The sequence below is a fragment of the Crocodylus porosus genome, unplaced genomic scaffold (assembly GCF_001723895.1).
Source record: "Crocodylus porosus isolate Cpor-Errol unplaced genomic scaffold, CroPor_comp1, whole genome shotgun sequence".
Lineage (NCBI taxonomy): Eukaryota > Metazoa > Chordata > Crocodylia > Crocodylidae > Crocodylus > Crocodylus porosus.
Genome location: NW_017728915.1, coordinates 7,579,651 through 7,603,332, shown reverse-complemented (window position 1 = coordinate 7,603,332; position 23,682 = coordinate 7,579,651). Strand labels below are relative to the sequence as shown.

Here is a 23,682-nt window from a genome sequence, read left to right as displayed (position 1 = left end):
GGCCCAGGCCTGCTCCTCCCCTCCCCCCACTATTGCAGCGAGCAGGAAGGGAGCAGGCCCAGACTCTAAGCAGGAGTGTAGGGGGGCCCGAATGGGGGTTCTGTCCCTGCCTACTCCCCCCCTCGTCATTCTTGACAGGCAATTGGCTAGTATCCACATATTACTGCAATAGGATCCCATGGGCTAAACTTACTTCTTAATGACCTCATGAATTTGGACACACTGCAAAAGACCTATAGAAGAGCAAAATGAGTTATAAAACATATTGTAGCTACAATCTTTAAGAAGCAGCAGGAAGAAAAGAATGCAAAGAATAAAACAGTGACACACAAACTGTATTAAAACTAGATGGGGTAGAGTGGTGACCTCATTTGAAAGTTTACTAAAAAACAAAGCTCTTCAAGCAACAGTAATAACTGAGAATCTTGAAGTACCCAGAAGTGTAAGGAACACTGTACTTGATGAGGATGTCTTCTGGGTTTAGGTGCAGACTCCCTGAAGATTCTAAAACCATTTTTTTCAGCAATCACTGCATCTGAATCAGACAGTGCACTTTTTTTTGGTCAGACATTCCTTACCAAATGGCACAGGTAAAAATCAACTATTTTTGAGAACCTAAGTGTATCTCCACTTACAAGTACAGAAGAAAGAAAAGTGAAAGGCTTAAAGAGATGGGAAGAATTTTGCTGCCAATCAATTCATGCAGCTGCAAATCTGTTGGATCCAAGATTCAAAGGTAGAAATGTTAGTGATGATAGCACTGCTACTGCATTTGACTTGATTACAAAACAACCACCACACTTAGGACTTCATGTTGGAAAGGTACTTTCAAATGTTGCAGAATATAGAACATCTTTGGGTATTTGATCCAGGAATGCAATCTGGGACTCTGCCAAACATATCCCTCCTGCAACATGGTGGCAAGGCGTTTGCACGAGACAGCGTCTGACTCCTTTTGTTTCTCACCTGCTTCTGATTCCTCCATCTTCTGCAGCATTTGAAAGAAACTGGTCTGTTTAGAAACAGGTCACGCTAAATCAAGAAATAAACTAGCGTGAAAGAATAGAGAAGCTTGTCTCAATCTGGGCAAAACTTCAGTTTTCAGAAGTTCATGAAGATGATAAAAATAAAGGGTCAGAAGAATCAGGAGAAGCAGAAACTGCTGGTAGTGATAGCTCAGAAAGTGAGACTGATTAGACAAAGTTTCATGTAGCAAAATTTGTATTCAATGAGTCTGAGGGGTGGGGGGTTCCCTTTTTTCTCAGGTCTTTTTCTAAAAATGAGAGCTTTCTGTATGTGCTTGATACTGTGGAGGAGACTATGTCCAGACCACATAATAACTTTCTTTGTTTTACTATAATGTTGATGGCTTCTTCCATTTTCAACTTTAATTTTTGCCTGCTTCTCATAAACTGGCAAAAAATACAAGATGCTAGGTTCCTTAGAGTTCAGAAGCTTGTGGCTCCGTTTGTAACAGTAATTAAAAGTATTTTAAAGTAAATTCAATTAACAAATTTGTAATTGTCTGAATAAACTATACTTTTAAATTCAATATATACCAAACATGATAATTTTATGAGCAAACCATGTTATCCATAATACATTTTATATTCTTAAAGTAGCAAAGTGAACTTAGTAGATCTGTGAAGTGTGCTAAGAAAATAAGTACTGCATATATTTCAATTTTTTCCAAAATTTCTTTTTTTTCCCCAAAAAAATCTTGGGGAAAAAAACCAAACAAACAGGTTTTTTCATGGCTTCAAAATTTCCAGAAATTTTACATTTCTGTGCAGTACACTAACCCTCAGACCAAGGGGTTGAGGATGAGGGATGAATGGAGCCCCCAGGTTGGCTGGGGACATCAGAGATCCAGCCAGGTAGCAGGCACAGTAAGGAAGTGGGGACTGCCAACACCACTCCTGCTGTCCCTGGATGACTTTGGGGAGGTGAGGGGAGGGAGAAGGCAAGAGCCACTCCATCCCACTCTACCCATGAGCCATAGGGAGCAGCTATGTAAGAAGTCCAGCTCAGCCGGGTGGTAGCACACAGGTTCCCCCTTCCAGCACCTGTGCCCTGTAGGTGTTTTCCACAGGCTAGGAGCAAGCACTGGAAGGAGGACACTGCTGCAGCCCACAACTGAAGCAAGGCATGAGTGGCTCTGGACCTCCCTCTGCATCTGGATCAACCAGAAAACAGCAGTGGTGGAAAGTGGGTGCATCCATACTGCTGCATTTCCCCCTCCCCACCACACCCCGGATTTTCCCTTTAATCATCATCAGGAACCAAAGCCAGTCAAAGCAGACCCCTTCTTATGTAACGCTCCATGGATATTATATAACCACATGATCAAAAAGGACTTTAAGGGTCATCTAGTCCCCCGTCATGACATGTCATGATGTTAACGAGTTGGGTTTGTTTAAATGCAAGCAACAAAAAAAAGATGCTGACTTGAGAGCCCTGGAGATTAGCATCCCTTCTGAGTGCACATAATAGATACAGAAGTAGCAACAAGACCAGCTTACTTTATACTGTGCAACTTGGAATTCAATCCTGACTTAAGAGAAAAGCTTATTGAGGTTGAGATGAAAATTTGAATTCCAAAGCCCCATTTGCTGGTTTTGGCCTCTGAGGGCTGCTGTCACAAGAGCCAGTTTTGGACTGTGGATACCTATCCATTAGAATAGGAGAGCACTTAACATAATCCACAGAGCCATCAGCAGTAATACCTTTTAACTGCTACAGACCTAAAATGAAATCATAACCCATCACTAAGATGAGAAGGGCTCCCTGATCTATTACACATTCCCTTATTTGCTCTATATTCAAACATGTCAAGTGTATGCATTTCTCATTTGTAAAATCAACACAAAACATATGTCACCCTTGAAATGTACATTTTTTAAAGCCCTTATGAGCAAACACAACCTACGAAGCTTTATGGGTAGCATAACAAAAGCATACCTGGAGTCCAAGTCTGAGTCTGAGGCCAGAAAACATGAAGATTAGTTTAACACAAACATTCAAAGTCAGTCACTGTCCCAGGCTGAGCCGACTGGTAAAATAATGCTCTACCATCTAAGCAGATGTTAATGCTTAAAAATATGAGATTTTATCAATACACTAAAAGAAGATTGATAAATAGTTGAGGGGTTAGATCCAGCATAAGATTTTCTTCCCACCGTTTTGAGACTCAAGTGTACTGCCACTTGAAACTCTTGTCTGTACTAACCCCTTTCTGTTTCTCCTTCAGAGCTTTAACTATAACCAAAACTCTATGCTACGTCAAGAGTCTATTGATGGAGAGCTGCTGCAACTTGATTTTAAATGGGGTATTTGTACATATGAGGTACACGTACTATTAAAGGTTGTAAGGACAAGATGCTCTAGATTTAGATTAATTCCCATTCTCAACAGCTGCAAAAAAAAAAGGTTAAATTTCAATTTTTCCACTGCAAGATCAGAAAATTTTTTTTTTTAAAGAATTAGAGATCTCTTCTACTGGGAGATACTGATCCATCCTTCCAGCTAGGCCTTAGTTAGCCCTTTATGCATACGTAGGCAAAAGCTTCTCCTTCTGTTTCTAGGGAAGGAACAATCTGCCCCCTCCCTTCCCCCCACAGTTGATTACTATTTACTCACAGGTTCCCCATGCTTCCCCTCCCCAGAGACAAGACAGAATTCCCAAACCTGAAGGAAAAAAAAGGTACTACTCATTAAAAGGAAAATATCCTCAGTCCTAAAGAATGGAAGGAATAAAATTCCAACCAAAACAGAGGGAAAAAAACCTCCTTGGAAGGCTGCTCTACAACAGACATGGTGTAGTCAGTGTAAATAGGGGTAGTGGCAATAAGACACCTATGAGCACCATTTGCTAGTAAGCGGTGTTGTTATTTTGAATTTGTTTCTCTGTTAAATTGTTATCCTAAAGTGCAACAGGTTCCAAGTTACCTGGGTAGTTGTTTCAGTATCCTCCTGATCAGAATTATGCCTTTCCACAGGACTGTTTAATGCAGGTCTAATGCTATCTGCACGCTGAAAGGTAAGCACCACAGATTTAGTATGCTATGTGTAAACCGCAAATACACACACACAAAGTTATACAAATATGTTCAATCTCTGCCTTTCTCTCCCATCCATATTACACTCCACTTAAAACAGTTGTGGTAGCAATGAGAAGGCATGCACCTGCAACCAAGACACAGAAAGAATGTACGTGCTCCTCCCGCCTCACAGAATGGAAGGTACATAATTAGGTACATTGCACCTTGTTTAATTCATAGGCCTCAGATAGAAAAGGCTATGTCCTGACCCTGAGAAAGCACTTAGCCAAAGGACGTAAACAATCTAACTTTAGAAACAGCTTGTGTTAAACTTTTTACGTGTCATTAAGGTTTGTTACCTTATTTCTAATACCACCTTATACCCCTACAACAGGGATGTCAAACTCAGCCAGCCCCCAGCACTTAACTGACATGCAGATAACTGATGTTTGTTACAATACAAGCAACAGCGAAAAAAATATGGACTGACAATGTCTTGTGCTGTTAGGTAAATTATGTACTTCCTTTCCTTTTTCAGGTCCTTGTAACAAGGCATTTAGCAGAATTCACAGATTCACTGGAATCTTATAGGCCACGCTGCAAGTGCTTCTGCTATGGCCTCAAACCTGCAACCTCTGAGCTATAAACTCTGTGCCTCAGCAGCCACGCCACCCCAGCCTCCCTTATGTACTTATCCAACATACATATAAATGGAATACAGCATAACTCAACACTGATATACAAAACAGCATTTACAGACAAGACTCTCAGACAGTTTTTTTTATTGCAATCCACTATCTTGAATAAGAACTGGTTATTATTTTGTTGACTACTTAATTTGCAGTAAACTCTCCAAATAATACAACCTGATCAACACAGAGAGAAATCAGCTGGAAATGCCATAGCAATATAATAATGCAACTGGAGAGGTGTCTAAAACTTCTGAGTAAATCATTTAATTTTAGCTCAGATATTAAAATCTTTTCTGTATAAAAACAGACTGTTCCTTCAAAATACACATACATTCTAGGAACTGGGTTGATATATTTTATCTCATTCTGTGCATACAAAGTTTAATCATTCACAGACCATGTGTCTTTAAAATGTCTTGTTTCTACTCCACAGTAAGACATTCAAACTAAATCAGATGTTGCAATACTAACAGCTACATTACACTAAGGAAGTTTGATTTACAGTTGCATTAGAAGATGCCAATTTTTATGGAGATGCAATCTGAATCATAATGCTACGTTGACCAGACCCTATGCTAGTGCAAAAGCAAGGAAAAACTGAACATTCAACACATTTCATTGCCCCAATTCATTCATATATTCTCTCATCTGTGCCTGAGAGCTGAACTGAATCCAAGCCATCGATTTTAAAAAAACAATCACTGTTCAAAACATTATCTCATGCCTGACCTGTGTAGGAAAAGGCACCTGGATACGCCCTTCTAAGATGTTGTCAGTTGTTATTTCTACAGAGCGGGTCAGCTGCAGATCCTGCAGAACTAGATGGTACGGAACCTGAGGAAACATCTCTTGAATCTGATGGGCCTGTAAAAAGCAAAGTTTTATAAATGTTAAAATTTGGAACACCACAAATGATCCAGCAAGTGCCTCAAAAGTTCCATAATGAAAAGGGTCCCAGAAGCCCAGATTTTTCCAGCCTGTGTTTATATAGACCAGACTGCTTCCAGTGACCGCAATTCCATTTCCAATGACACTGTAATTACAGTAACTGCATGACTGATTTAGAAATACAAGTTTTTGTCTCTGTCTTTTGGGACAGAGCCACAACACTTATATTGTTTAATGGCATTCTTGAAGGGGACTGAAGTTTCCATGTCCCCAGAAACTACAGACAGGTAACTGTAGTTTTGCCACTTTGACAAATGCACTAGGAAATGTTACAGGACAGACTGGTAGTAATTCTCACATCCAGACGCAAAAAGAAGAAACTAAGCTCATAATTACATTATTAATTCCACTAAAGTCAATGGCAAAATTTTGACTTCAATCAGAATTTTATTCTGAAGCACTATATTCCCAGATTATTCCCCTGAAAAAATACAGGTGTCCAAATGACTCATGAACACGGTCTGGAAGTCTTTTTAAATAAGTGCTTACATATAACCAGGTATGATCCCTCAATGACTAAAAATTAGCTCACATTTCAAAACCATTATACTCAATGGCAGGCTAAGGCTGAAATGGCACTGATAAACCAAGGCATCAGTAGCATCAGTTTTATTAAGCAAATCTCTCTCAAACTACAACCAGTTATTGTTTTGTTTTAACTCCTTATAAAAGCCAGAGAAAACAACTTTCAAATGGACTGAAGTCCAAACACCCAACTAACAGTCCACTGGATGTCAAGCTGTTTAAATAACGAGCAGCTGAAATCAAAGAGAGAGGGGAATCAAAATTATGTGCTTTTAAAGGTCTCAAATCTTATTAACGCTTATGGCTGAAGAAAAATTTAAGAACCTCTACAAACGCTTTCAGCATCAGTACATCTTTGCAAAGATCAGAAAGGGAAGAAGCACATGGCAAAGTGTGTTTCAGAGAACAGGGATAACATATAAGGCACACAATGGCAAGTATTTTTGAACTAATTCAAGAACCACTATCAGGCAAAGAGTAAAACATAACAATTCCTTCCTATTTCATTAGTCTGTGACCAAAACAGCAGCTTCAGCATTTTAAATCCCTAACAGTTTCTCTCAATATCCTTTCTTGAGGTTTTTGTTAGAAATACAAAGCAAAAGATTGCTTAATTTTCCAATTAAAAAGTATAAAAGTTGGGTTTGCTAACACAGGGGTTTTTTCCTTGTATTAGACCAGAAGGGCTCAAACCCTAGACTATGGGCCAGATCCAGCCCCTGGAGTTGTGTCATCCAGCTTGCCGGGCTCCCTAGGGTCTGAACATTTGGTGGCGGGGGAGCAGTTACACTGCTCAGGTGCTGCCAAATATCCAGACTTATGGGGAGCCTCTGGGCCAGATACCATGGTCCTATCCACTAAATTGGTCACACGGGATGGCACTGGGCCTGATCCCACCACAGGGCCAGGTGAGGGTGTTGTAAGGCCCCTGGGCCTGATCTCAGCGCTTGGGATTGGGGCAGGAAGGTGTAGCACAAGGCCCCAGAGCCCAAGTGCAGCACATGAGGGCCATTCAAGGCCATGCAAGGCCCAATCTGGGCATGCAGAGCCAGGCAGAAGCAGCACAAGACCTGATCCTAGTGCACCCAATCCAGCCTGCAGACTGGCCTCAAGCCACTCATCTGGACTGCAGAGGCAAAAAATTGAGCACCACTGCATTAGGCAATTTAAAAGACAATGCTAAATTACATTAACATATGTACAAACTTAATAAATTATTAGACAGCCTAGACAAAATCCATCCAATGTCATCATATCCAGTGAACAAGGAATAGCTGGTATTTGTCTGAAGAGTCTGTGAATGTTTAAATTACTGCAGTAAGTTGCCTGGAAACCCAATAATACAGTAAAAGTTCTGTTAACTGGCATCTTACAAGCTGGCATGCTCAATTAACCGGCATGCCAGCTTGTAAGATAAAGTGAAACTGGAAGTGCCCACCATGTCACTTCCGGTTTCTCTGAGCCCCCACGGCCCAGGGCAAAGCAGCCTGCGCTGCCAAGCCCCCACAGCCCAGGGTCATAACAGGCTGTGCGGGGCTTGCCTCTCTTTCCCACAGGGCCTGCAAGAGGGGTGCCGATGCCATGGGAGGGGTGGCGGGACACCCCAGACATGGCAGAAGCAGTAACAAAGTTTTTACTGTACTTAATTGTAGTCTTATACAGGTTTAGTAGCAGAGACACCCGCATAGTTAAGTCTCCTATCAGAAAGACTTCATTACTTTTGCAAGACACATCAGCGAACATTTATTAACATATCCTACAGTACAGTAGAGTATCCTAAATAATTTAAACTAAATTAGATCTGCCAGACAAAACAAACAAGGTACATACACCCCTTTCATTCCAACACAAAAACACCCACGCACGCACAGGAGTACACTCCATTAACTGGGCTTACCATAGCATTGAGCTGGGAGTTGCTTGCCTGTGTAATACCAAGGATATTGGTAGTATGCATCACTTCCACTGAAAAACTGGGTAGCCAGCTAGCAATACGAGAACCTAAAAGAAAGAAAGAAACCAAAAGATCAGACCGGTATCAATACAGGTGGTTTCCGGCTGAGCTTTTTATAAAACTACAGTTTCTACAACTGTCTACTTCAAGGGTGGGCAATTATTTCAGGCGGAGGGCTGCTTACCGAGTTTTAGCAAACCATCAAGGGTCACAAGGGTAGCCCTGCCCCTCAACAGGTACCATGCCACCTGGTCGCCATCTTGGGACCAGAAGTCCCACCCCTAGCCCCGGACCTTTACCACTGGAAGGTCCTTCCCCTTGCCCCCCTCACCCGAAATACTTCTTTGTAAGCTTTCTTTTAAAGGCAAGTTCTCTCAGACCTCTAGAGGATCTGATGGGGCCAAGTCTAGTACAAGGGGATTAAATGGAGCTAATATTGACGTGCCTAAACAGGACATCAACAGAAACAGCCTTTTAAGACTGGATGCTGATCAGTCAGCAGAGCAAAGAAACAAACAGAGGAAAGTCCTGCTCTACCAATGGACATGAAAACACATGAAATAAACAACAGTTCTAAAACAGTCAACCAACCACGTAGAACTCAAGGAAACAGGAGGAGCCATAGCAGTCAAGATACAAAAGGGCTCTCTAAAGTCTGTGTGTACTCTTGGAAGTACACATCTGAGTTGCTGTGAAACAACACTCCCCCCCTAAATATGAAAAGGGGGCAATGGGGTTCCTATGATTTAAGTCAGGGGTTTTCAACCTTTTTTAAGGAGAATACCCCTTCTGGTGGGTACCCCCTTCCGGACGTGAAGCAGGGGGAGAAAGGGTCCCCCCGGCAGCCAAACGCAAAGCGGCAACAGCGATGGTGTGGCAGCAGCAATGATGCAGCAGTGCGCAGGCACACAGCAACAGCAGCGGCATGGCAGAGTGCAGGCATGTGGCAGCAGAGCTTCCTAAATACCCCTGCTTCTGCACGCTGCTACCACGTCCTCCCTGGGGCCTTCCCAAGTACCCCTAGGGGTACATGTACCCCCAGTTGACAACCCCTGATTTAAGTTTACCATAGACTGCAACACAGATTCACCTGCAGAGAAGGCTGCTCCTCTTTGGTGGGAGGTTTTCTGAACAATATCAACTTTAAAGCCTGGATGACTAACCATCAAAATGGAAGAAGTGATTATGCTGGTTCAAGCGGGGTCTGCCTTCTGCTACTGCCACAGGCCCCAAGTTCTCATCCAGGTTCTCTCTTTGGTGGTCTTCTCTAACCCGATGACTGTCTGTGATATTAAGAGACATTCTGCAGGTGGGGCAGGACGTATCCTGTTCAAGCCAGGATCGTAGGCATGAGCTGACAAGAAACAAGGCAACCAAGTACCAATGAGCTTACGGTGCTTGTCTAAGGCATCAATATCATAAGTAGACCGACAGGTGGCAGTATATTCCATTTAGCTTATTAACACATGCATGTCAACACCCCAGAGACAGTTTCAAATTCCTTGAAGGCTTCCAACCAGAACTATAGCTTGCCTGGTCTTTTCAACCAAAGAAAGAGTACTTTGCTTCTGTAAACTAACTTCCAAGCAAACCCTCTCCACCTCTAGAGAACCTCAGTAATTGGCCAGCTAGTAATACAACTTGCCCAACTAGCCCAGAGCAAGTAATTTCTACCTGAAAGGGGAAATATAATGATTCTTTAGCATCAGTGATAATAACCAAGTAAGCAGATTTTGTGGTTGGACTGGTTAATCTTCAAGGTAGTCTGCTGGGCCCCTCCGAGCCGCCCCCGACCCGCCCGACTTCCAAGCAGGTCACCGGGGCAAAGCTGGAATCGTGCCCGGGCTCCTGGAACTCCCGCCTGGCCTGGCCCCGCCAGGATCGGGCCTCCGGTTGACAAGGCACCGGGGCACCAAACTTGGACACGGCCGCCCAGAGCAGCACGGTTCTGCCCCGGAGGTTTCTCTCACCAACTGGCCTGGTGTTCCCACTCCAATGAACTGCCTCAATGTTTTTCTTGAAATATTTAGTTTTATCCATATAGTTATGGAGCATGAGAACTTGATAAACAGAAAAAAAAATTACTGATGCAAGTGAAAACATATTCAGGGAGCCCTTTACATAAATGCTAATAATTAATATAGCTTCTCCTACTGAAAAAAACAGAGATTGGAGTTCCAGAACTTAGAATTTCGCCAAGCACTTTGTTTCCTGATTGAGACTGGACTGACCCAGTCGTGAAGTTTTCTCCATTCAAAATGTTTTTCTTTTACAAAGGCTCAATATACTTTCTTCAAACATTTTAGCATTCTAGTCTACTTTGTACTTGCATAATGTTCAGCAGCAGAGGATCTCACTGCATGTTATTGAAGCAATTGATAAATATAACATCCATTTTACAAGTTGTAACACTCAAGTAGACATCAGTCAAGTGACTTGCTCAATATGCTAGACTACCAGTCAGAGGCAAATGTTCTAAGTCCAGTGGTTCATGCAGTCTAATTAAACTGGTTAAACAACTATCTGACAGGCAGATGAGAGAGCAATGGACATGCTAGAAATGGCCAAAATGGATACAGTGAAACATCTGCATCAACTTGGTCCTCCAGAGAATGCACCAAGAAGCACATTAATGTTACCAATGCTGTTCCATCATTGAATACAGACATTTATTTGCTCATATAGCAAATAAATCTGAGCTATTGCTAAGAAAGCAAATTCAAATCAAGCTCTCTTAAGAGCTATAGATGGAACTTTCAAAGAGACCTAAAAGATGTAGTTGCCCAATTCTTATTATAATTTAGTAAGATTTGGGCACAAGGCTGATCTAAACTATATGAATCTGCCCTGCTGTCTTTTTACACCCCAGGATAAATGACTATACACTCCTGTACAACTGAGGACAGGAGAAAATACTTCATGTTTTGTCTGGTAGTATCAAAAATAAATTGAAAGGAGAAAATTAATTCTTAGTAGACAAAAAGGTTAATTTATTTGATCATTTATTTTACATATGAGTTAAATAATCCAGTTTAACATGCTGCCTCTCTAAACTGTTGGCTTCACGCAGCTGAGATTAATCTAGCTTCAAAGAAGATGCAGAGATACCATTTTAGGTACATGGGAAACCATTTCTCCTAAGAGGAGAGCCAGGGTTTCTTAAGTGCATGGCTGATGATTAAATATGCATAGGGTTCTGTAGCTTTATAAGAATTTCTGCAACAGCAACAAATTATCTCATTAGAGGCTTACTGGAAGGCAGATAAATATTTATGACAAGGTTTGCAGTGAACAACAACAAATTAGCCCCCATATTATAACCTTTGGTTTGATGCTAAACTGTCAAAAGAGACACAGGAGTGATTAACAAAGGGTGGTGGCTCATATAAACCACAAAAATTGAATTTAAGTGGCTCTTCAAGTAAATCAACCTTCATCTTTAAGTTCCTGCCTCCACAGCCAACCCCCATTTTTTTAAACACATGGCTGGGGTATTGCCTGCCTTCTATTTTTCTTTAGCATCCAAAAAGCAACGTTGAATGGAGGTTGGGATAAGGGATAAAGGAAAACAAATTAGCAATGCTCAAATCATGCTGTTACACTTCCTGTAATCAACCAATTCAACACGGCCACTTCCCCAGATACATACTTGTGAAAGAGGTGCCCACATGGAAGTTTACGTGCAGACTGCATGGAGTCCCAGCAAATGGCACAATCATCATTATTAACAGCGAGTTCTTCAGGAGTTGCAACTGCAAACCTACAAAGGAAAAAAGACAAAGTAATTGATTACACAAATCCCAATACAGCTACAGAACTAGCTTAATTCTTTGCCACCACCAAAAACCTTAATTCTTTGCACTCACCATGCCCTCTGGGAGAAGGTGAAGCAGTAGTTTGCAGTCTTTTCCAAAGCCCAACACCATATTACAACAGCAAAAAAAGTTTGAATCTATCACCTAACAATTCTGGCACCACAGCATTATCTACCTCAAAAGGGACCTGTCTTCACTCTCCCTAAGGCCTTGATTACTAGGTTGAGAACTCCCATGTACAGTGTTGGCTCAAGAAAAGGTGATACTTCTTAAAACCAATGCAGTTGTTTACATCAATTTGAAGATTATTTTTCTTTTAGGTGTAAGTGATGTTTTCAGGCATTTTTTTTGACACTTCAGTACAAACTTTGCATTTTTATGTCATGGGCAAACAGCTAACCTCTGTGCGGATGCTACATTAGCAACACTACAGTAAGGTCACTTTATGGAAGAAAAGCACTCACAGGCAGGGTGATGAATCCTGCCAACAGTTTCATGAAGAATCTTTCAATGTCTTGCAGAGAAATCATAGAAAGCCTGCAGCATGTCTAGGCCACAAGTTTCTTTTGTCTAGCAGCAGTGCCCTCAAACACACTACACTGCTCCCAGTAGGCTGTCTCCTGACCCAAGTAGCCATCTCCATGCAAGTTCTGTGGGCTGGTTAATTAGCACAGTTGAATGACAGTGCCAGTTTGCTCACTCACTGCATGGTACAGGCACAGTTACACTGCTTCTGGTTTCAGGGACATCCCACACAGCAGAGCAAAATGTATGAAGACATCATTCCAAGGTACAGTAAGTTCGCTCTTGAGAGCTAACTGATAGGGTTGTGCTAAGCTTGGTCCCCAATTTGATTTAGCAGAGATTCATCTTGATTCAGTGGCTGAATCTCCGAATCAAATCAGAAGACCCTTTAAACTCTACAAATTGAATTGGAAACCTCTGATTCAATTCAGAGATTCGGAAAGATTCAACAATTCAGAAATAAATAACAGCTTTAAATGTTTTTTCTACATACCTCAAGGTACTAGACAACTTGCAAATGCTGCAATGCTGGGGCAGATGGAGCATCCCACAGGAGTGCAGGGGGCTCCCAGCACACTTGGCAACAGACTCAAAAGTAGACCAGAAGCACTTCCAGGTCTGCCAGGGACAATGCTGGGGGGCCCCCCTCCACCTCCCTGGCTCAGTGGTTGATGCATCCTGGGCCTGGAGGAGCACCTGGGGACACCCCACAGCTGTGTCCCCACAGCTGACTGCCAAGCTGCAAGGCAACGGGGGGGGGGCCCTCCCACACGCTCCCTGGTGGACCCAGAAGTGTTCCGGTCCACTTCCAGGTTCGCCGCTGAATAAGTGGGGGTCCATCCACCACACTCCTGTGGGATGCTCCATCCGCCCCAGCATCGCAGCGCTCACAAGCCGCACCTGGTACCTCAAGTATGTAGAAAAAACATTTAAAGCTGTGTCTATGGCCGAATCGCTGATTCTCTGAATCAGCATTGAATCTTCAGATTCGGATTTGACCGAATTGAACTGGGGACAGTGATCCAAATCAATGAATCATTGTCCCCGATTCAGGCTGAATCCGAATCAAATACGGCCTGTCTCGCACACCCCTACTAGCTGACCTAAAAGTCTAGTTCTGAATTAGTGATGAACACACCTCAAGGATAGTGAGATCCACTTGGATCCCTGGTGTGAATGATTGAGTCTACATAAAGAAGGAGTTCTATTACTGACTTTGCTATCACTATCACCATAGCCCAACTGAGAGAGTTAGATTAAAGATCTAGAGACTCCTTGCTGAATTCTGAGCATCCACATACCTCTTATCCTAATCCTACTCCAATAGATTATTACTTCCAGTCCTACTATTCTGGAATTCTGACACTATTTTAAATCTAGTATAACCTCAATTCCAGAGTTTCTTTTAAAAGGGTGAAAAATCCACAGAATTCAAAATGGTAAAGAATTTTACTGAAACCCATAAAAGGAAAAAGGAAAGGTAACAATAATGAAGAGATCAACCAGTCTTTGGTGATATGATATTCTGCATGCACTTCCCTATATATAATGCTGTGAATTCAAAGTGTTCCCATATATAATGCACTTCAGCCTTTTCTCAGATCGTGCACGTCTCCATGCCAACCTGATGCTTCAGCCTTAACCCTGAGATGAGGGCATTGTCTATACCAAACACACTACGTTAAAAAAAATAAATCTAGAAATAATTCTTTAAACACATGCTCTTAGACATGATTAAACTTTGCTTAAATCAACATAGCTTTCATTTGTAAATTACTGTTTTATGGACAAATCCTAATAGCTTAATCCTAATAACTGAAGGCTGAGGAAAACTTTCTGTTTAAGATACTGATCCAGCATAAGTTGGTAACGTACTGACCCAAGCTCAGTATAAAACTATCAACTATCTGCAGTGGTTTGTACTGATTAGTCAGGTTGCTCTTAAGCTATTTTAGATACACCAGCAAATGTTTCTAACATGGAGAAGGCCAAAGTTTGACAACTGGGATTTAAAACTTTAAACCTCTCATTCCTTCCCTAGTGCCAAAGGGTGTATCTACACATTCATTAATGTGCTTTAGGTAATATGCATTAAATCTAGTACCTCAACGGTAAGGTACTAGAAAATGCACATTAGCCTATTTTAATGTGCATTAGCTAAAGAGCACTTTTGTGACGATTTAAAGTACATTAAAATAGGCAAATGCACATTGAAGTACACATGTAGATGAGCCCAAAGATTATAAATAACCGTTCTGGATAATTCTCTGTAACTTTAGTTACTGGTTACAACGTTATAATAAAAGTGAAACTCAGATTTCTAATAAGCATGACAAGGTGGCAAAATAAGTACAGAGGATGGCAAAATAAACGTTAAAAATTGCTACTGGCATGATATAAGCATAAAAACTTAACAACTGGTTTAGCAAGTTTGGGCCTTCCTAGCCCATAACTATGATACACACTGAAGGAACACAAGATGTATTAATCAAGAGGTTCTCTCTTCAGGATCTAAATCAGCATTTGAAACTCACTTGAGCCTCTCACTCATCATTTGCTCACCTGGCTTCCATGTTTCCAACCACACGCAGGTAGTTCTTATGACGGCGGATTCTACGCTGAACCTCATGGAACAGATAACGCAGCTGCATAAAGATCACCAGGCTGGCCATCGACAACCAGATGTTGCCAAATAGCTTTTTTTTAAAAAAAAAGAAAGGTGCAGAAGTGAATGCCAGGGAAGCAAAGAGAAGGACATAAACAACATAAAATACACTTCACGTACAAGTCACTAAGCCTAAAAAAAGTGAAGCACTACAGAGTCTGAAGGGCTCTGCAAATTTCAGGCAGTTGTTCCAAAAAGTATATTCCCCACTCCCCCCAGGTACACACAGAAAGCCACATTAACAGATGTTACACTGAAACAGGAATTTTTTCCTGTCAGTTATGTTTTCAAAGAAACAGCTATTCATTTTTTACAACTGTGGGTTGAAGGGAAAAGGCAAGAGTGACAGTTCAGTTGCAGGAACATTTATTTCTGCCAGTGGGAGTTGAATCAGCTTCTTGAGAGGAAAAGGAATGATCCAAGTTCGCACAATACAAAAAGAAGCCAGTATTAAAGAATTTATTTTACTTTCACCCAGACGAGTCAACATCTAAAGATTAATTAAACATGATCAAAAGATTCACCGTTAAATTCACACTGAAAACTGCAAAGCACTCACAACAGCAAAAAACACAAACTTCAGACCAATTTCCTGTCTCCCTTTGGAAATAGAAATAATTTGGTTTTGCTGACAATTTGGTCTGACATTTCTCAAGGGCATATTAATTTATAGTTAAACATCTATTAAGCAGATAATTATACAGGGCAGTTAAAGACTCCAAACCAAAATTGGTTCCAAGGAGTCCAATTATGCAGGCAGACAATACCTAGGAAGTCACGTTATAGTTCCATTTATTTCCATATCTAGCCAGCCTCAGTGCAATGTTCAACCTATTAAATATTTAAAGAGTACGTGGTTTGAACGGTTGATATTAAGATAATGAAGTCTTCCTCAGTGTTAATTTCAATGTTACATACCAGCATGTGAATATGATGCATTAAGTCCAGTGAAAGTAAGGTTAATTCCATGACAAAATCTGTATAATACACATAAGTTCCTTTGCCTTCCCATGTTCCTTCATGGTTGAGATCCCAAAGATGAATTACGTAACTGGAAGAGATGTCATTGATGGGTTTTGGTTTTTTTTTTTTTGAAGTGTAGAGACTGGTCTCCAACATTTTTTTTTTTATATTTTTTAATCAATATCACCATTTTTTCCCTCTCAGCTGCTGTTTCCTACCCCTCCTCAACACCTGGGTCCAAATCTGAACTTTTTACTAATTTCAGTAACCCCACTAATTTAAAGACCATTATTTGTGATAAATTAAGCAAACAGGTTTTAACCCTGAGCCCTGTAACATGTTGGCGCTGAGATGCCTCCAGGTGACAGAGTATCCATCTAAGTTGCATGGGCTAAAAAACACTGTTCTACCAGTTACTGGCAGAAGCTGTTGCAACACTTTCATACCTACATATTCTCTTTTCATTTATAAAGGAAAAAAAAGAAACTATGGCTCTAGAGAATAAGACCATCTAAGAAAAGTACTACATCATTAACAGCCCAATTTAAGTCCTGTCTCATACAATTTTACAACATTTTAGTCCATGTTCCAGCATACCATTATGAATATATCCCAAAGTTGTCTAAACAATATAATTTTTAAAGATCAGTATCATCTTTGTCCCACTCCAAAAGGGATACTTGCAATAATGCAAGAAAACTAAACCCCACTTCTAAAACTGCGAAGCCCTATTTGCCTCAATATTTGAGAATGGGCATCACCTAAAACTTTACTGCTTACCGTAAAATCACATGACCTGTTCTCACTGTCACAAGCAGAGACTATAAAAAAGAAAAAGGAAAAGAGGTCCATCATTAATACTGCATTCCCCATTTTAAAGATACTGAGGCAGAGGATGGAAGTGAACTAAAAAGTCACAGAATCAGAAATAAAATCCAAGTCAACTGCCTCCAGGCTCTTTGCCCTGCCCTTGTGGGTCATGCTGCCCCTTTAAGCCTTGAAGCCCTGTCCATTTTGGGCTCAGAACTTTGCTGGCTATCTGCAATCAGATCTAAACATAGTTCCGGTCTCAGTATGGAGAAGGACTAAAAGCCTGAAGCTCAAAGGAGTTCACTGAGACCTACCAGCAGCTATAAATCTGCTTCTTAACTAACAGAAGAGGTAAGTCCAGAATACCACAAGGATGTATTAGGTTTATAGTGAGGCCATTGAGAATCAGTTTAACAAAACATTGCTTAAAAAACTTAACTTGAGCATGGGACTACACAAAACAGAAATGTGAAAACTCCAACACACCTGAAGCAATAAACTTGCAGATTCAGTTTCTTTTTTTTTCTCCCCTTTTTAAGAAGTGCTATTAAAAACATTCCTCAGTTTGTGCTTAATTCATTAATAATTCATAATATCTGCCAACACACACTTCATTTGCTGTTGAATACATATTTCAGAGATTTTTTTTCATAATGCAGCCATTTACCCAAATTAAATCTTCACGATATTTTATGCTATCCAAATCATCCAACTAGCATGTAAAAGTCAGGATAAAATGCAGACTTGCAAATCACCTAGTACTGTATGCTATAATTAGGAGTCATCTTTCACTAAAAAGAAGTCAGCTACATAACCTGCTCCCATCAGACACGTTACAATGAAAGCTTCTTCTGCTTGTTGTTGAAGCAACCACACAGGTTAAAGAAACAGAAAAGTTACTGTACTTTGTTCTCATGAGGGCTTTCAGTTACAGAGAAACTTGTTAAAGTAAGCCACAGAGCAAAAGTAAATATGGTGAACAAATTATAACCTTGCAAATGGTGAGATGGAACAATAAATCAGATCTCCTAGACAGGCAAATTGTGGAGCACAGATTTATGTCAAAGATAGGACATGGCATGAAATGCATGATGAGAAAAACATGTCAAGGGTCAAATCAAAGAGTTTATGCCTTTTAACTACTTCAAAAAACCTGTAGTCTGATAGATTCTGCAACATCAAGCAGGTCCAGATGAGCATGCACATGCATCTTGCAGTGTCTCTAAGCCCTTTGAGATGCTGCAAGAGGCACATGTGGGAACAAGAAAACATTCCCCATGCCACAAATTTGCTGCACAGGGTGTCAAAATTAAACCAGGGGACAAAAAAACATGGTGGAAAAGAGGGGGGCAACCAGGGGTTGGGTCCTCCACAGAGATGCTCAGGTAGCTAGCCTCGCCTTGGTGCTGAAGCATGCTGCCTACCCATATAGGGCAGGAAGCATGCCAGTCACAGGGAGCTGGACCCAGGCTCCAGTGCTGGTAAGTAGGGGGTGGGGGGAGCTGGAGGGGGGGGGGAGACCCCTACCAGCCCCCCCCCCCCATTTTTTTTCAGACTACTGGATATCCAGGGGTCTAATTTTATCCCTGTGCTGCAAGTCTGCAGTGCAGGGAACATTTTTTAATTCCAGCACGTGCCTCTTGCCCCCATCTCAAACGGGTTTGAGACAGGGCAAGAGGCACATGCATGTTCATCTGGATGCACCCAGAGAGGCCAATTTGTGCAAACAAATGACAGGGCCCCTAAATGGTTATTGAAACATCTGGACAGGTATATAGATGCATTTCTGATATCTGACTTCTAAGAATCTACTTCTTAAATTACACCAGTATAGGTCAAGTCTAACAGCTTTTGAACAAAGCCAAGATGAAAGGGGTTTTAATATTAGAAAGAGTGACATGACAATTCTTTAAACCCAGAACGCTTCACAAACACGACCCTGTGACCCAGTTTTGTATTCTAGTGAATATGCACTAAACCTTTAATAAAACAAGCATCAAATCCTTCAACAGTAGCCATTCATCTGACAATCTCACCAACTGTCCTCCAGAGATTCTACAACTTTTTCTCCTACTATTATATCTGCTAATATGAGCGCCCCCACTTCCACCTGTCCATTTCCTTTCCTCTTCACCATCTCTAACTGAATTGTTATTCAATATTGATATGCATAGCCAGCTTTGAATGTTTGAGCTAAGGTAAATGTGTAGTCCCACCCAACAGAAAAAAATAAATAGAAAATACTATGTTGAAGATTAAATAAATATGTTGCTGCATGTCAAATTTTAAATATAAACATGTTGCAATGGGTACCTCTGCTAATTCTGCTTGTATTGCTTTTGAAACAACTTTATCGGTTTTTTATATGCAGAACTCTTGATTTCAACTGTCTTAAAAAAAGACCGCATTCATGAACATACAGCTACCATCTCTTCAAGCAAAACTTATATGCAGCCTTAAACTTCACCCAGAGAAATACCCAAACTGGTCAACTACTTGATAACAGAAACATAATTTTCAATTCTTCCTGGCTGGTTGGTTGGAGACTTCAAAAACCAAACTGCACAATTCCTCCCACGAAAAAAACAAAGGTAGCAGGGAAACAAAGTGCAAACAGACAGGCATAAAAAGGAAACCTCACCTCTGCCGCCATGAAGGCTAGTGTGTGCATTCCATGGGTATAGCCAATAATACCACAAACAACTGCTAATCCACAACAGAAGAGTAACATGGCAATCAGCAGAGTAAGGACTCTTACGTGGCTGCTCAATGGTGTGGTGGGGGAGAAAGAAAGCTGCAACAAGATAAACAGAAAACAGTATTACAGTGCTGTTTTTCATCCATGTCCTCCATTCTTGTCTCACTGAATACATGCTCAGCTCAGAAGAACCTACTTGCTTCCTGAATAAAACCAGTGTTGTAATCTCAACTACATGACTGAGCTGCTACGAGGTCTGAAAAAGTGAGGGGAAAAAAACACCCAAGTACTCTCTAAAGTCATTTTAATTTTATTTATATTAATGAGTCCTGCTGGCCTTAAAAATCCAGTGTTCATCTACTCTGGCCACCTGTAGGACACAGGACATTATCATTTCCTTCATCAAGTAAGTAACTTGCAGTGGTGCCACAGCATGTATTTTAGGAAGACACAAAGTGACAACTGGTGAAGACTGCAAGTGATACAGAATCTATCATATGCCCAAGGAAGTTTTTTTCCACTGGTGAACTGTATTCTCAGTTAAAAATGTTCACTTCTAGTCTGAACTGATATAGCTTCAGCTTCTAGGCAATGGACCATATTATACATCTTCCAGAGTGAAGAGCCATCTGCTGTCAAAAATCTCATCCCAGTATAGGGACCTGTAGGCTGTGCCTGCCCCTTTTGACTGCAAAACTAAAACATATTTCCTTTATCTCATTTAAGATTACCTGTAATTTTAACAACATTTGCTTAAGTGTTTTCAGCATGGTATCAGTGGTGCCCAACGCAACTCATGGAAAAACCTTCTGATGCTGCTTACATTCTCAGGAAATGTTGGTTTCCACAGAAAAAGACTGACAAGAAGAACAAAGCATGATGCTGCTCATTGTTGTTGCATATGGGCCAACAAAGGTTGGGAACCACTGGAATCTTGTTCCATTTTTAAATTACGGTGATGTTATTAGCAAACAAAGCATTGGGGCTCATACCTTTATCCCAAGTGGGAGTCAAAGTCGCAAGTAAAAGTGCCTGGTTAATTAAGCTAACCCAAATATTCCATGGATGTGGTTGTTAAAGTTGTTATTCTTTTCCCAGGTATGTTTGGCTCAGCCTCGCATTGACTTAGCTCAGCCTTCAAAGTCAATCATATACAAGGCATTTTGTCCATGAAAACTATTATAATTACAGGCTTTAAAATTTTGCAACAAGAAAAGGCATCCTCTCTCAAATATTTAAGTATACAATAATAAGCATTTCTTCCTTTACAATCTATGTTCACTTTGAGTCTGCTGGAAAGTAACATCACCACACATTCTGCCAGATGACCTCCCTATTGACTTAACTGAGTTTTCCCACCACTGCCCAATCTGATTTTTGTTTAGGTCACTAAGCATTAAAATGCATATAAACAGCCACAAGGCAGTCAGGCTGTATAGTGATATTGGAAAAAGTTTGAGGAGTACAACAGACTGTGGTACAGTCAGGAAGAAATCAGAGAACTCAATCTCAATCAGACTTTTATTCAAGGACAAAGGGACTGAGAAAGAGGCAAGTACCGTATTTTCACACATATAGCCCGCACCCATGTATAACCCACAGAAAATTGTGTTTTCATAAAATACTCCGTGTATTCCCCGCATCCCAAGACATGGCTGCAAGCTCAGGCTCTGCTGGGCTTGCGGACTCTGCAGGGGAGGGGAGGAATGAGGAGCTGCAAGCCCCACTCCCCGCCGCCAGCTGCACTCTGCTGAGCACGGCCACCGGAGCTGGAGCTAGAGCCCACAACTCCTCATCCCTCCCCTCCCCTGCAGAGCCCGCAAGCCTGTCCCCAGCTGCAGGCTCTGGCTCCGGCAGCTATGCCCAGCAGAGCGCAGCTGGAGGCGGCAGCGGGGAGGCGGGGCTCAGAGCTCCTCATCCCTCCCCTCACCTGCAGAGCCCACAAGCCTGTCCCTGGCGGCAGGCTCCGGCTCCAGCTCCGGTGGCCATGGCCAGAGTGAGGCTGGCGGCGGCATTGGTAGCAGCAGCAGGGAGCAGGGCTCACAACTCCTCATCCCTCCCCTCCCCTGCAGAGCCCCGCTCCCCGCTGCTGCTGCCAGCCGCACTCTGCTGAGCACGGCCGCCAGAGCCCGCAGCTGGGGACAGGCTATGCTGTTCTAGAGACCCTGCATAGCCCGCACCCACCTGTCAAGTTTGTAAAAACATGTATAGCCTGCAGACTATATGCGTGAAAATATAGTACATTATAGAGACTTATGGGAAAATCATTACTCACAGTATAAGGTTGTTTTTTATAATGCTAGAATAGAATTAAAATGCTTGTTGCATATTATATAGCGTATATCCAGTCTTACGGAAGCTTTCTTTTTCTAACCTACATTACACTTCAATACCTCTATTCAGCAAAATGTAGAGACCAAACCATGAAAAACTAGAGCAGCTTATGATGGCTTGTATAAAGGCCCATTTGCTGGGGGGGTTGCCTCAGTGAAGTTGAATCAACTCTTCATTCATTAAGATCCCCACCAAAATGGATTCCATTCAACTTAGCCACAAGCATTGCTTTTCACTACTCTGCTCCTGCCACTTCTCTCAGGCCAATTTAGCTGTCCAGAATCTCATTATGGTTGGTGTAAAACCCTTGCCTGTTATAATTACCGCACCCTTGTGCAAACTCCTTGCCACCCTCTCTCTCAAGGGTGGGCAAAATGTGGCCTGCCAGGCCTTTCCATCTGGCCCACGGGGCCCCTAAAAAATTTAGAAAATTAATATTTATCTGTCCCTGGCTGCCTGTCCTCTGCCCAAAATAACTGCCAGCCCCTGCTCTCCTTTCAGATACTAGCAGGTTTTGTCCTTACCTGAACTTCTGCAATTCTCCCCTCTCTGTGGTTTACTATTTAACTCATTCAATAGAGACACCACTTGGAATACAGTTTAAATGAAAAATAAATATATTGTGTACTGTAAAGGTGAGTTGTACCTCAGCTTCTGAGAGATGCACAATTAGAACTACTGCAAGGCATGAAAAACATGTATACAGATCAGAAATATACCCTGAAATCCACTTTATTTTCTTGTTCTCTTGTAATTTTACTCAATAATATAAAAATAAAAAACATTTCACCTAGCCACAGTTACATGCGTAAATCCCAACAGGAATATCAAATAAAGGAAGGATCTTGGCTAAAGCACTTTGATGAGAGCACCTTTTTAAAAAGACACTGATAGCAAGAATTTTAGGGAAAGCATGTAGAGCTGTTCATAAAAGAATAATTACGCACTTTATGAAAGAAAATATACCATATTTACTTGAATACAAGATGAGGTGTTTTCCCTCAAATCAACATGGGGGGGAAGGTACTCATCTTACATTCACATACAAGAAAACCTCACAAGATGCCCCAAAAGCAGCATGTGCTTAGTAATGGAAACCAGCTACAAAGGTGATTAAATGCAGCCAGCACTGAACAGGACTATAAAACTTTTTTTTTTGCAAAGATATATATTTCTATGCATTTCTTTCTCTCTGTACCCTCCCCCACCCCCAAACCTTTACCGTCCTGACTGACATGAATCATTTGAGAGTTCAGAAGACTAAGGAGCTTTTATTTGTAGGTGTTCAGCATTTAACTGGAGACGTTTATGTTCAACATCTCTCAAGTCAAGGCTCAAGTAATGTGTCCAAGGCTACACAGTGACCCAGTGCTACAGATGGGACTGGATCTTCCATCTCCCAACATCAAGGCAGTGGTTAAAACTTACATATTCAAACCGATCCTTGCAGAGCTGTACCATGAGATGGAGAAACACCAGCCCAGAGAACCAAAGACACCACATGACAACTTCTTCCACCGTCTGAACATTGAGCACGCCAAAAATAAATATAAATTTGTAGAAGATGAAATTCCAGAATTTGTCCTTGAGATGCTAAAAAAGGAAGACATGCATTTGTTTTCTGTAATTAACATAAAAACAACACTGCCCATACCTCAAACAACTACTGTTCTAATAACAATACTTCATATTTTATACATCACGCTTTGAGCA

General features: G+C 41.4%; 1 protein-coding gene across 2 annotated transcripts in view; it reads right to left on the bottom strand.

Moving 5' to 3' along the window:
- Positions 1–23,682, bottom strand: part of AMFR (autocrine motility factor receptor) — a 47,395-nt gene that overhangs the window by 17,673 nt on the left and 6,040 nt on the right. For both annotated transcript variants that reach the window (XM_019535637.1, XM_019535636.1), the window contains exons 3-12: positions 23,398–23,562; positions 19,579–19,731; positions 16,908–16,948; positions 16,083–16,215; positions 15,062–15,195; positions 11,809–11,919; positions 9,323–9,513; positions 8,103–8,206; positions 5,462–5,596; positions 3,949–4,032 (exon numbers count right to left, since the gene is read on the bottom strand). In XM_019535637.1, the coding sequence (XP_019391182.1) occupies positions 3,949–4,032; positions 5,462–5,596; positions 8,103–8,206; positions 9,323–9,513; positions 11,809–11,919; positions 15,062–15,195; positions 16,083–16,215; positions 16,908–16,948; positions 19,579–19,731; positions 23,398–23,562 (1,251 nt within the window). The remainder of the gene's footprint in view (positions 1–3,948; positions 4,033–5,461; positions 5,597–8,102; positions 8,207–9,322; positions 9,514–11,808; positions 11,920–15,061; positions 15,196–16,082; positions 16,216–16,907; positions 16,949–19,578; positions 19,732–23,397; positions 23,563–23,682) is intronic.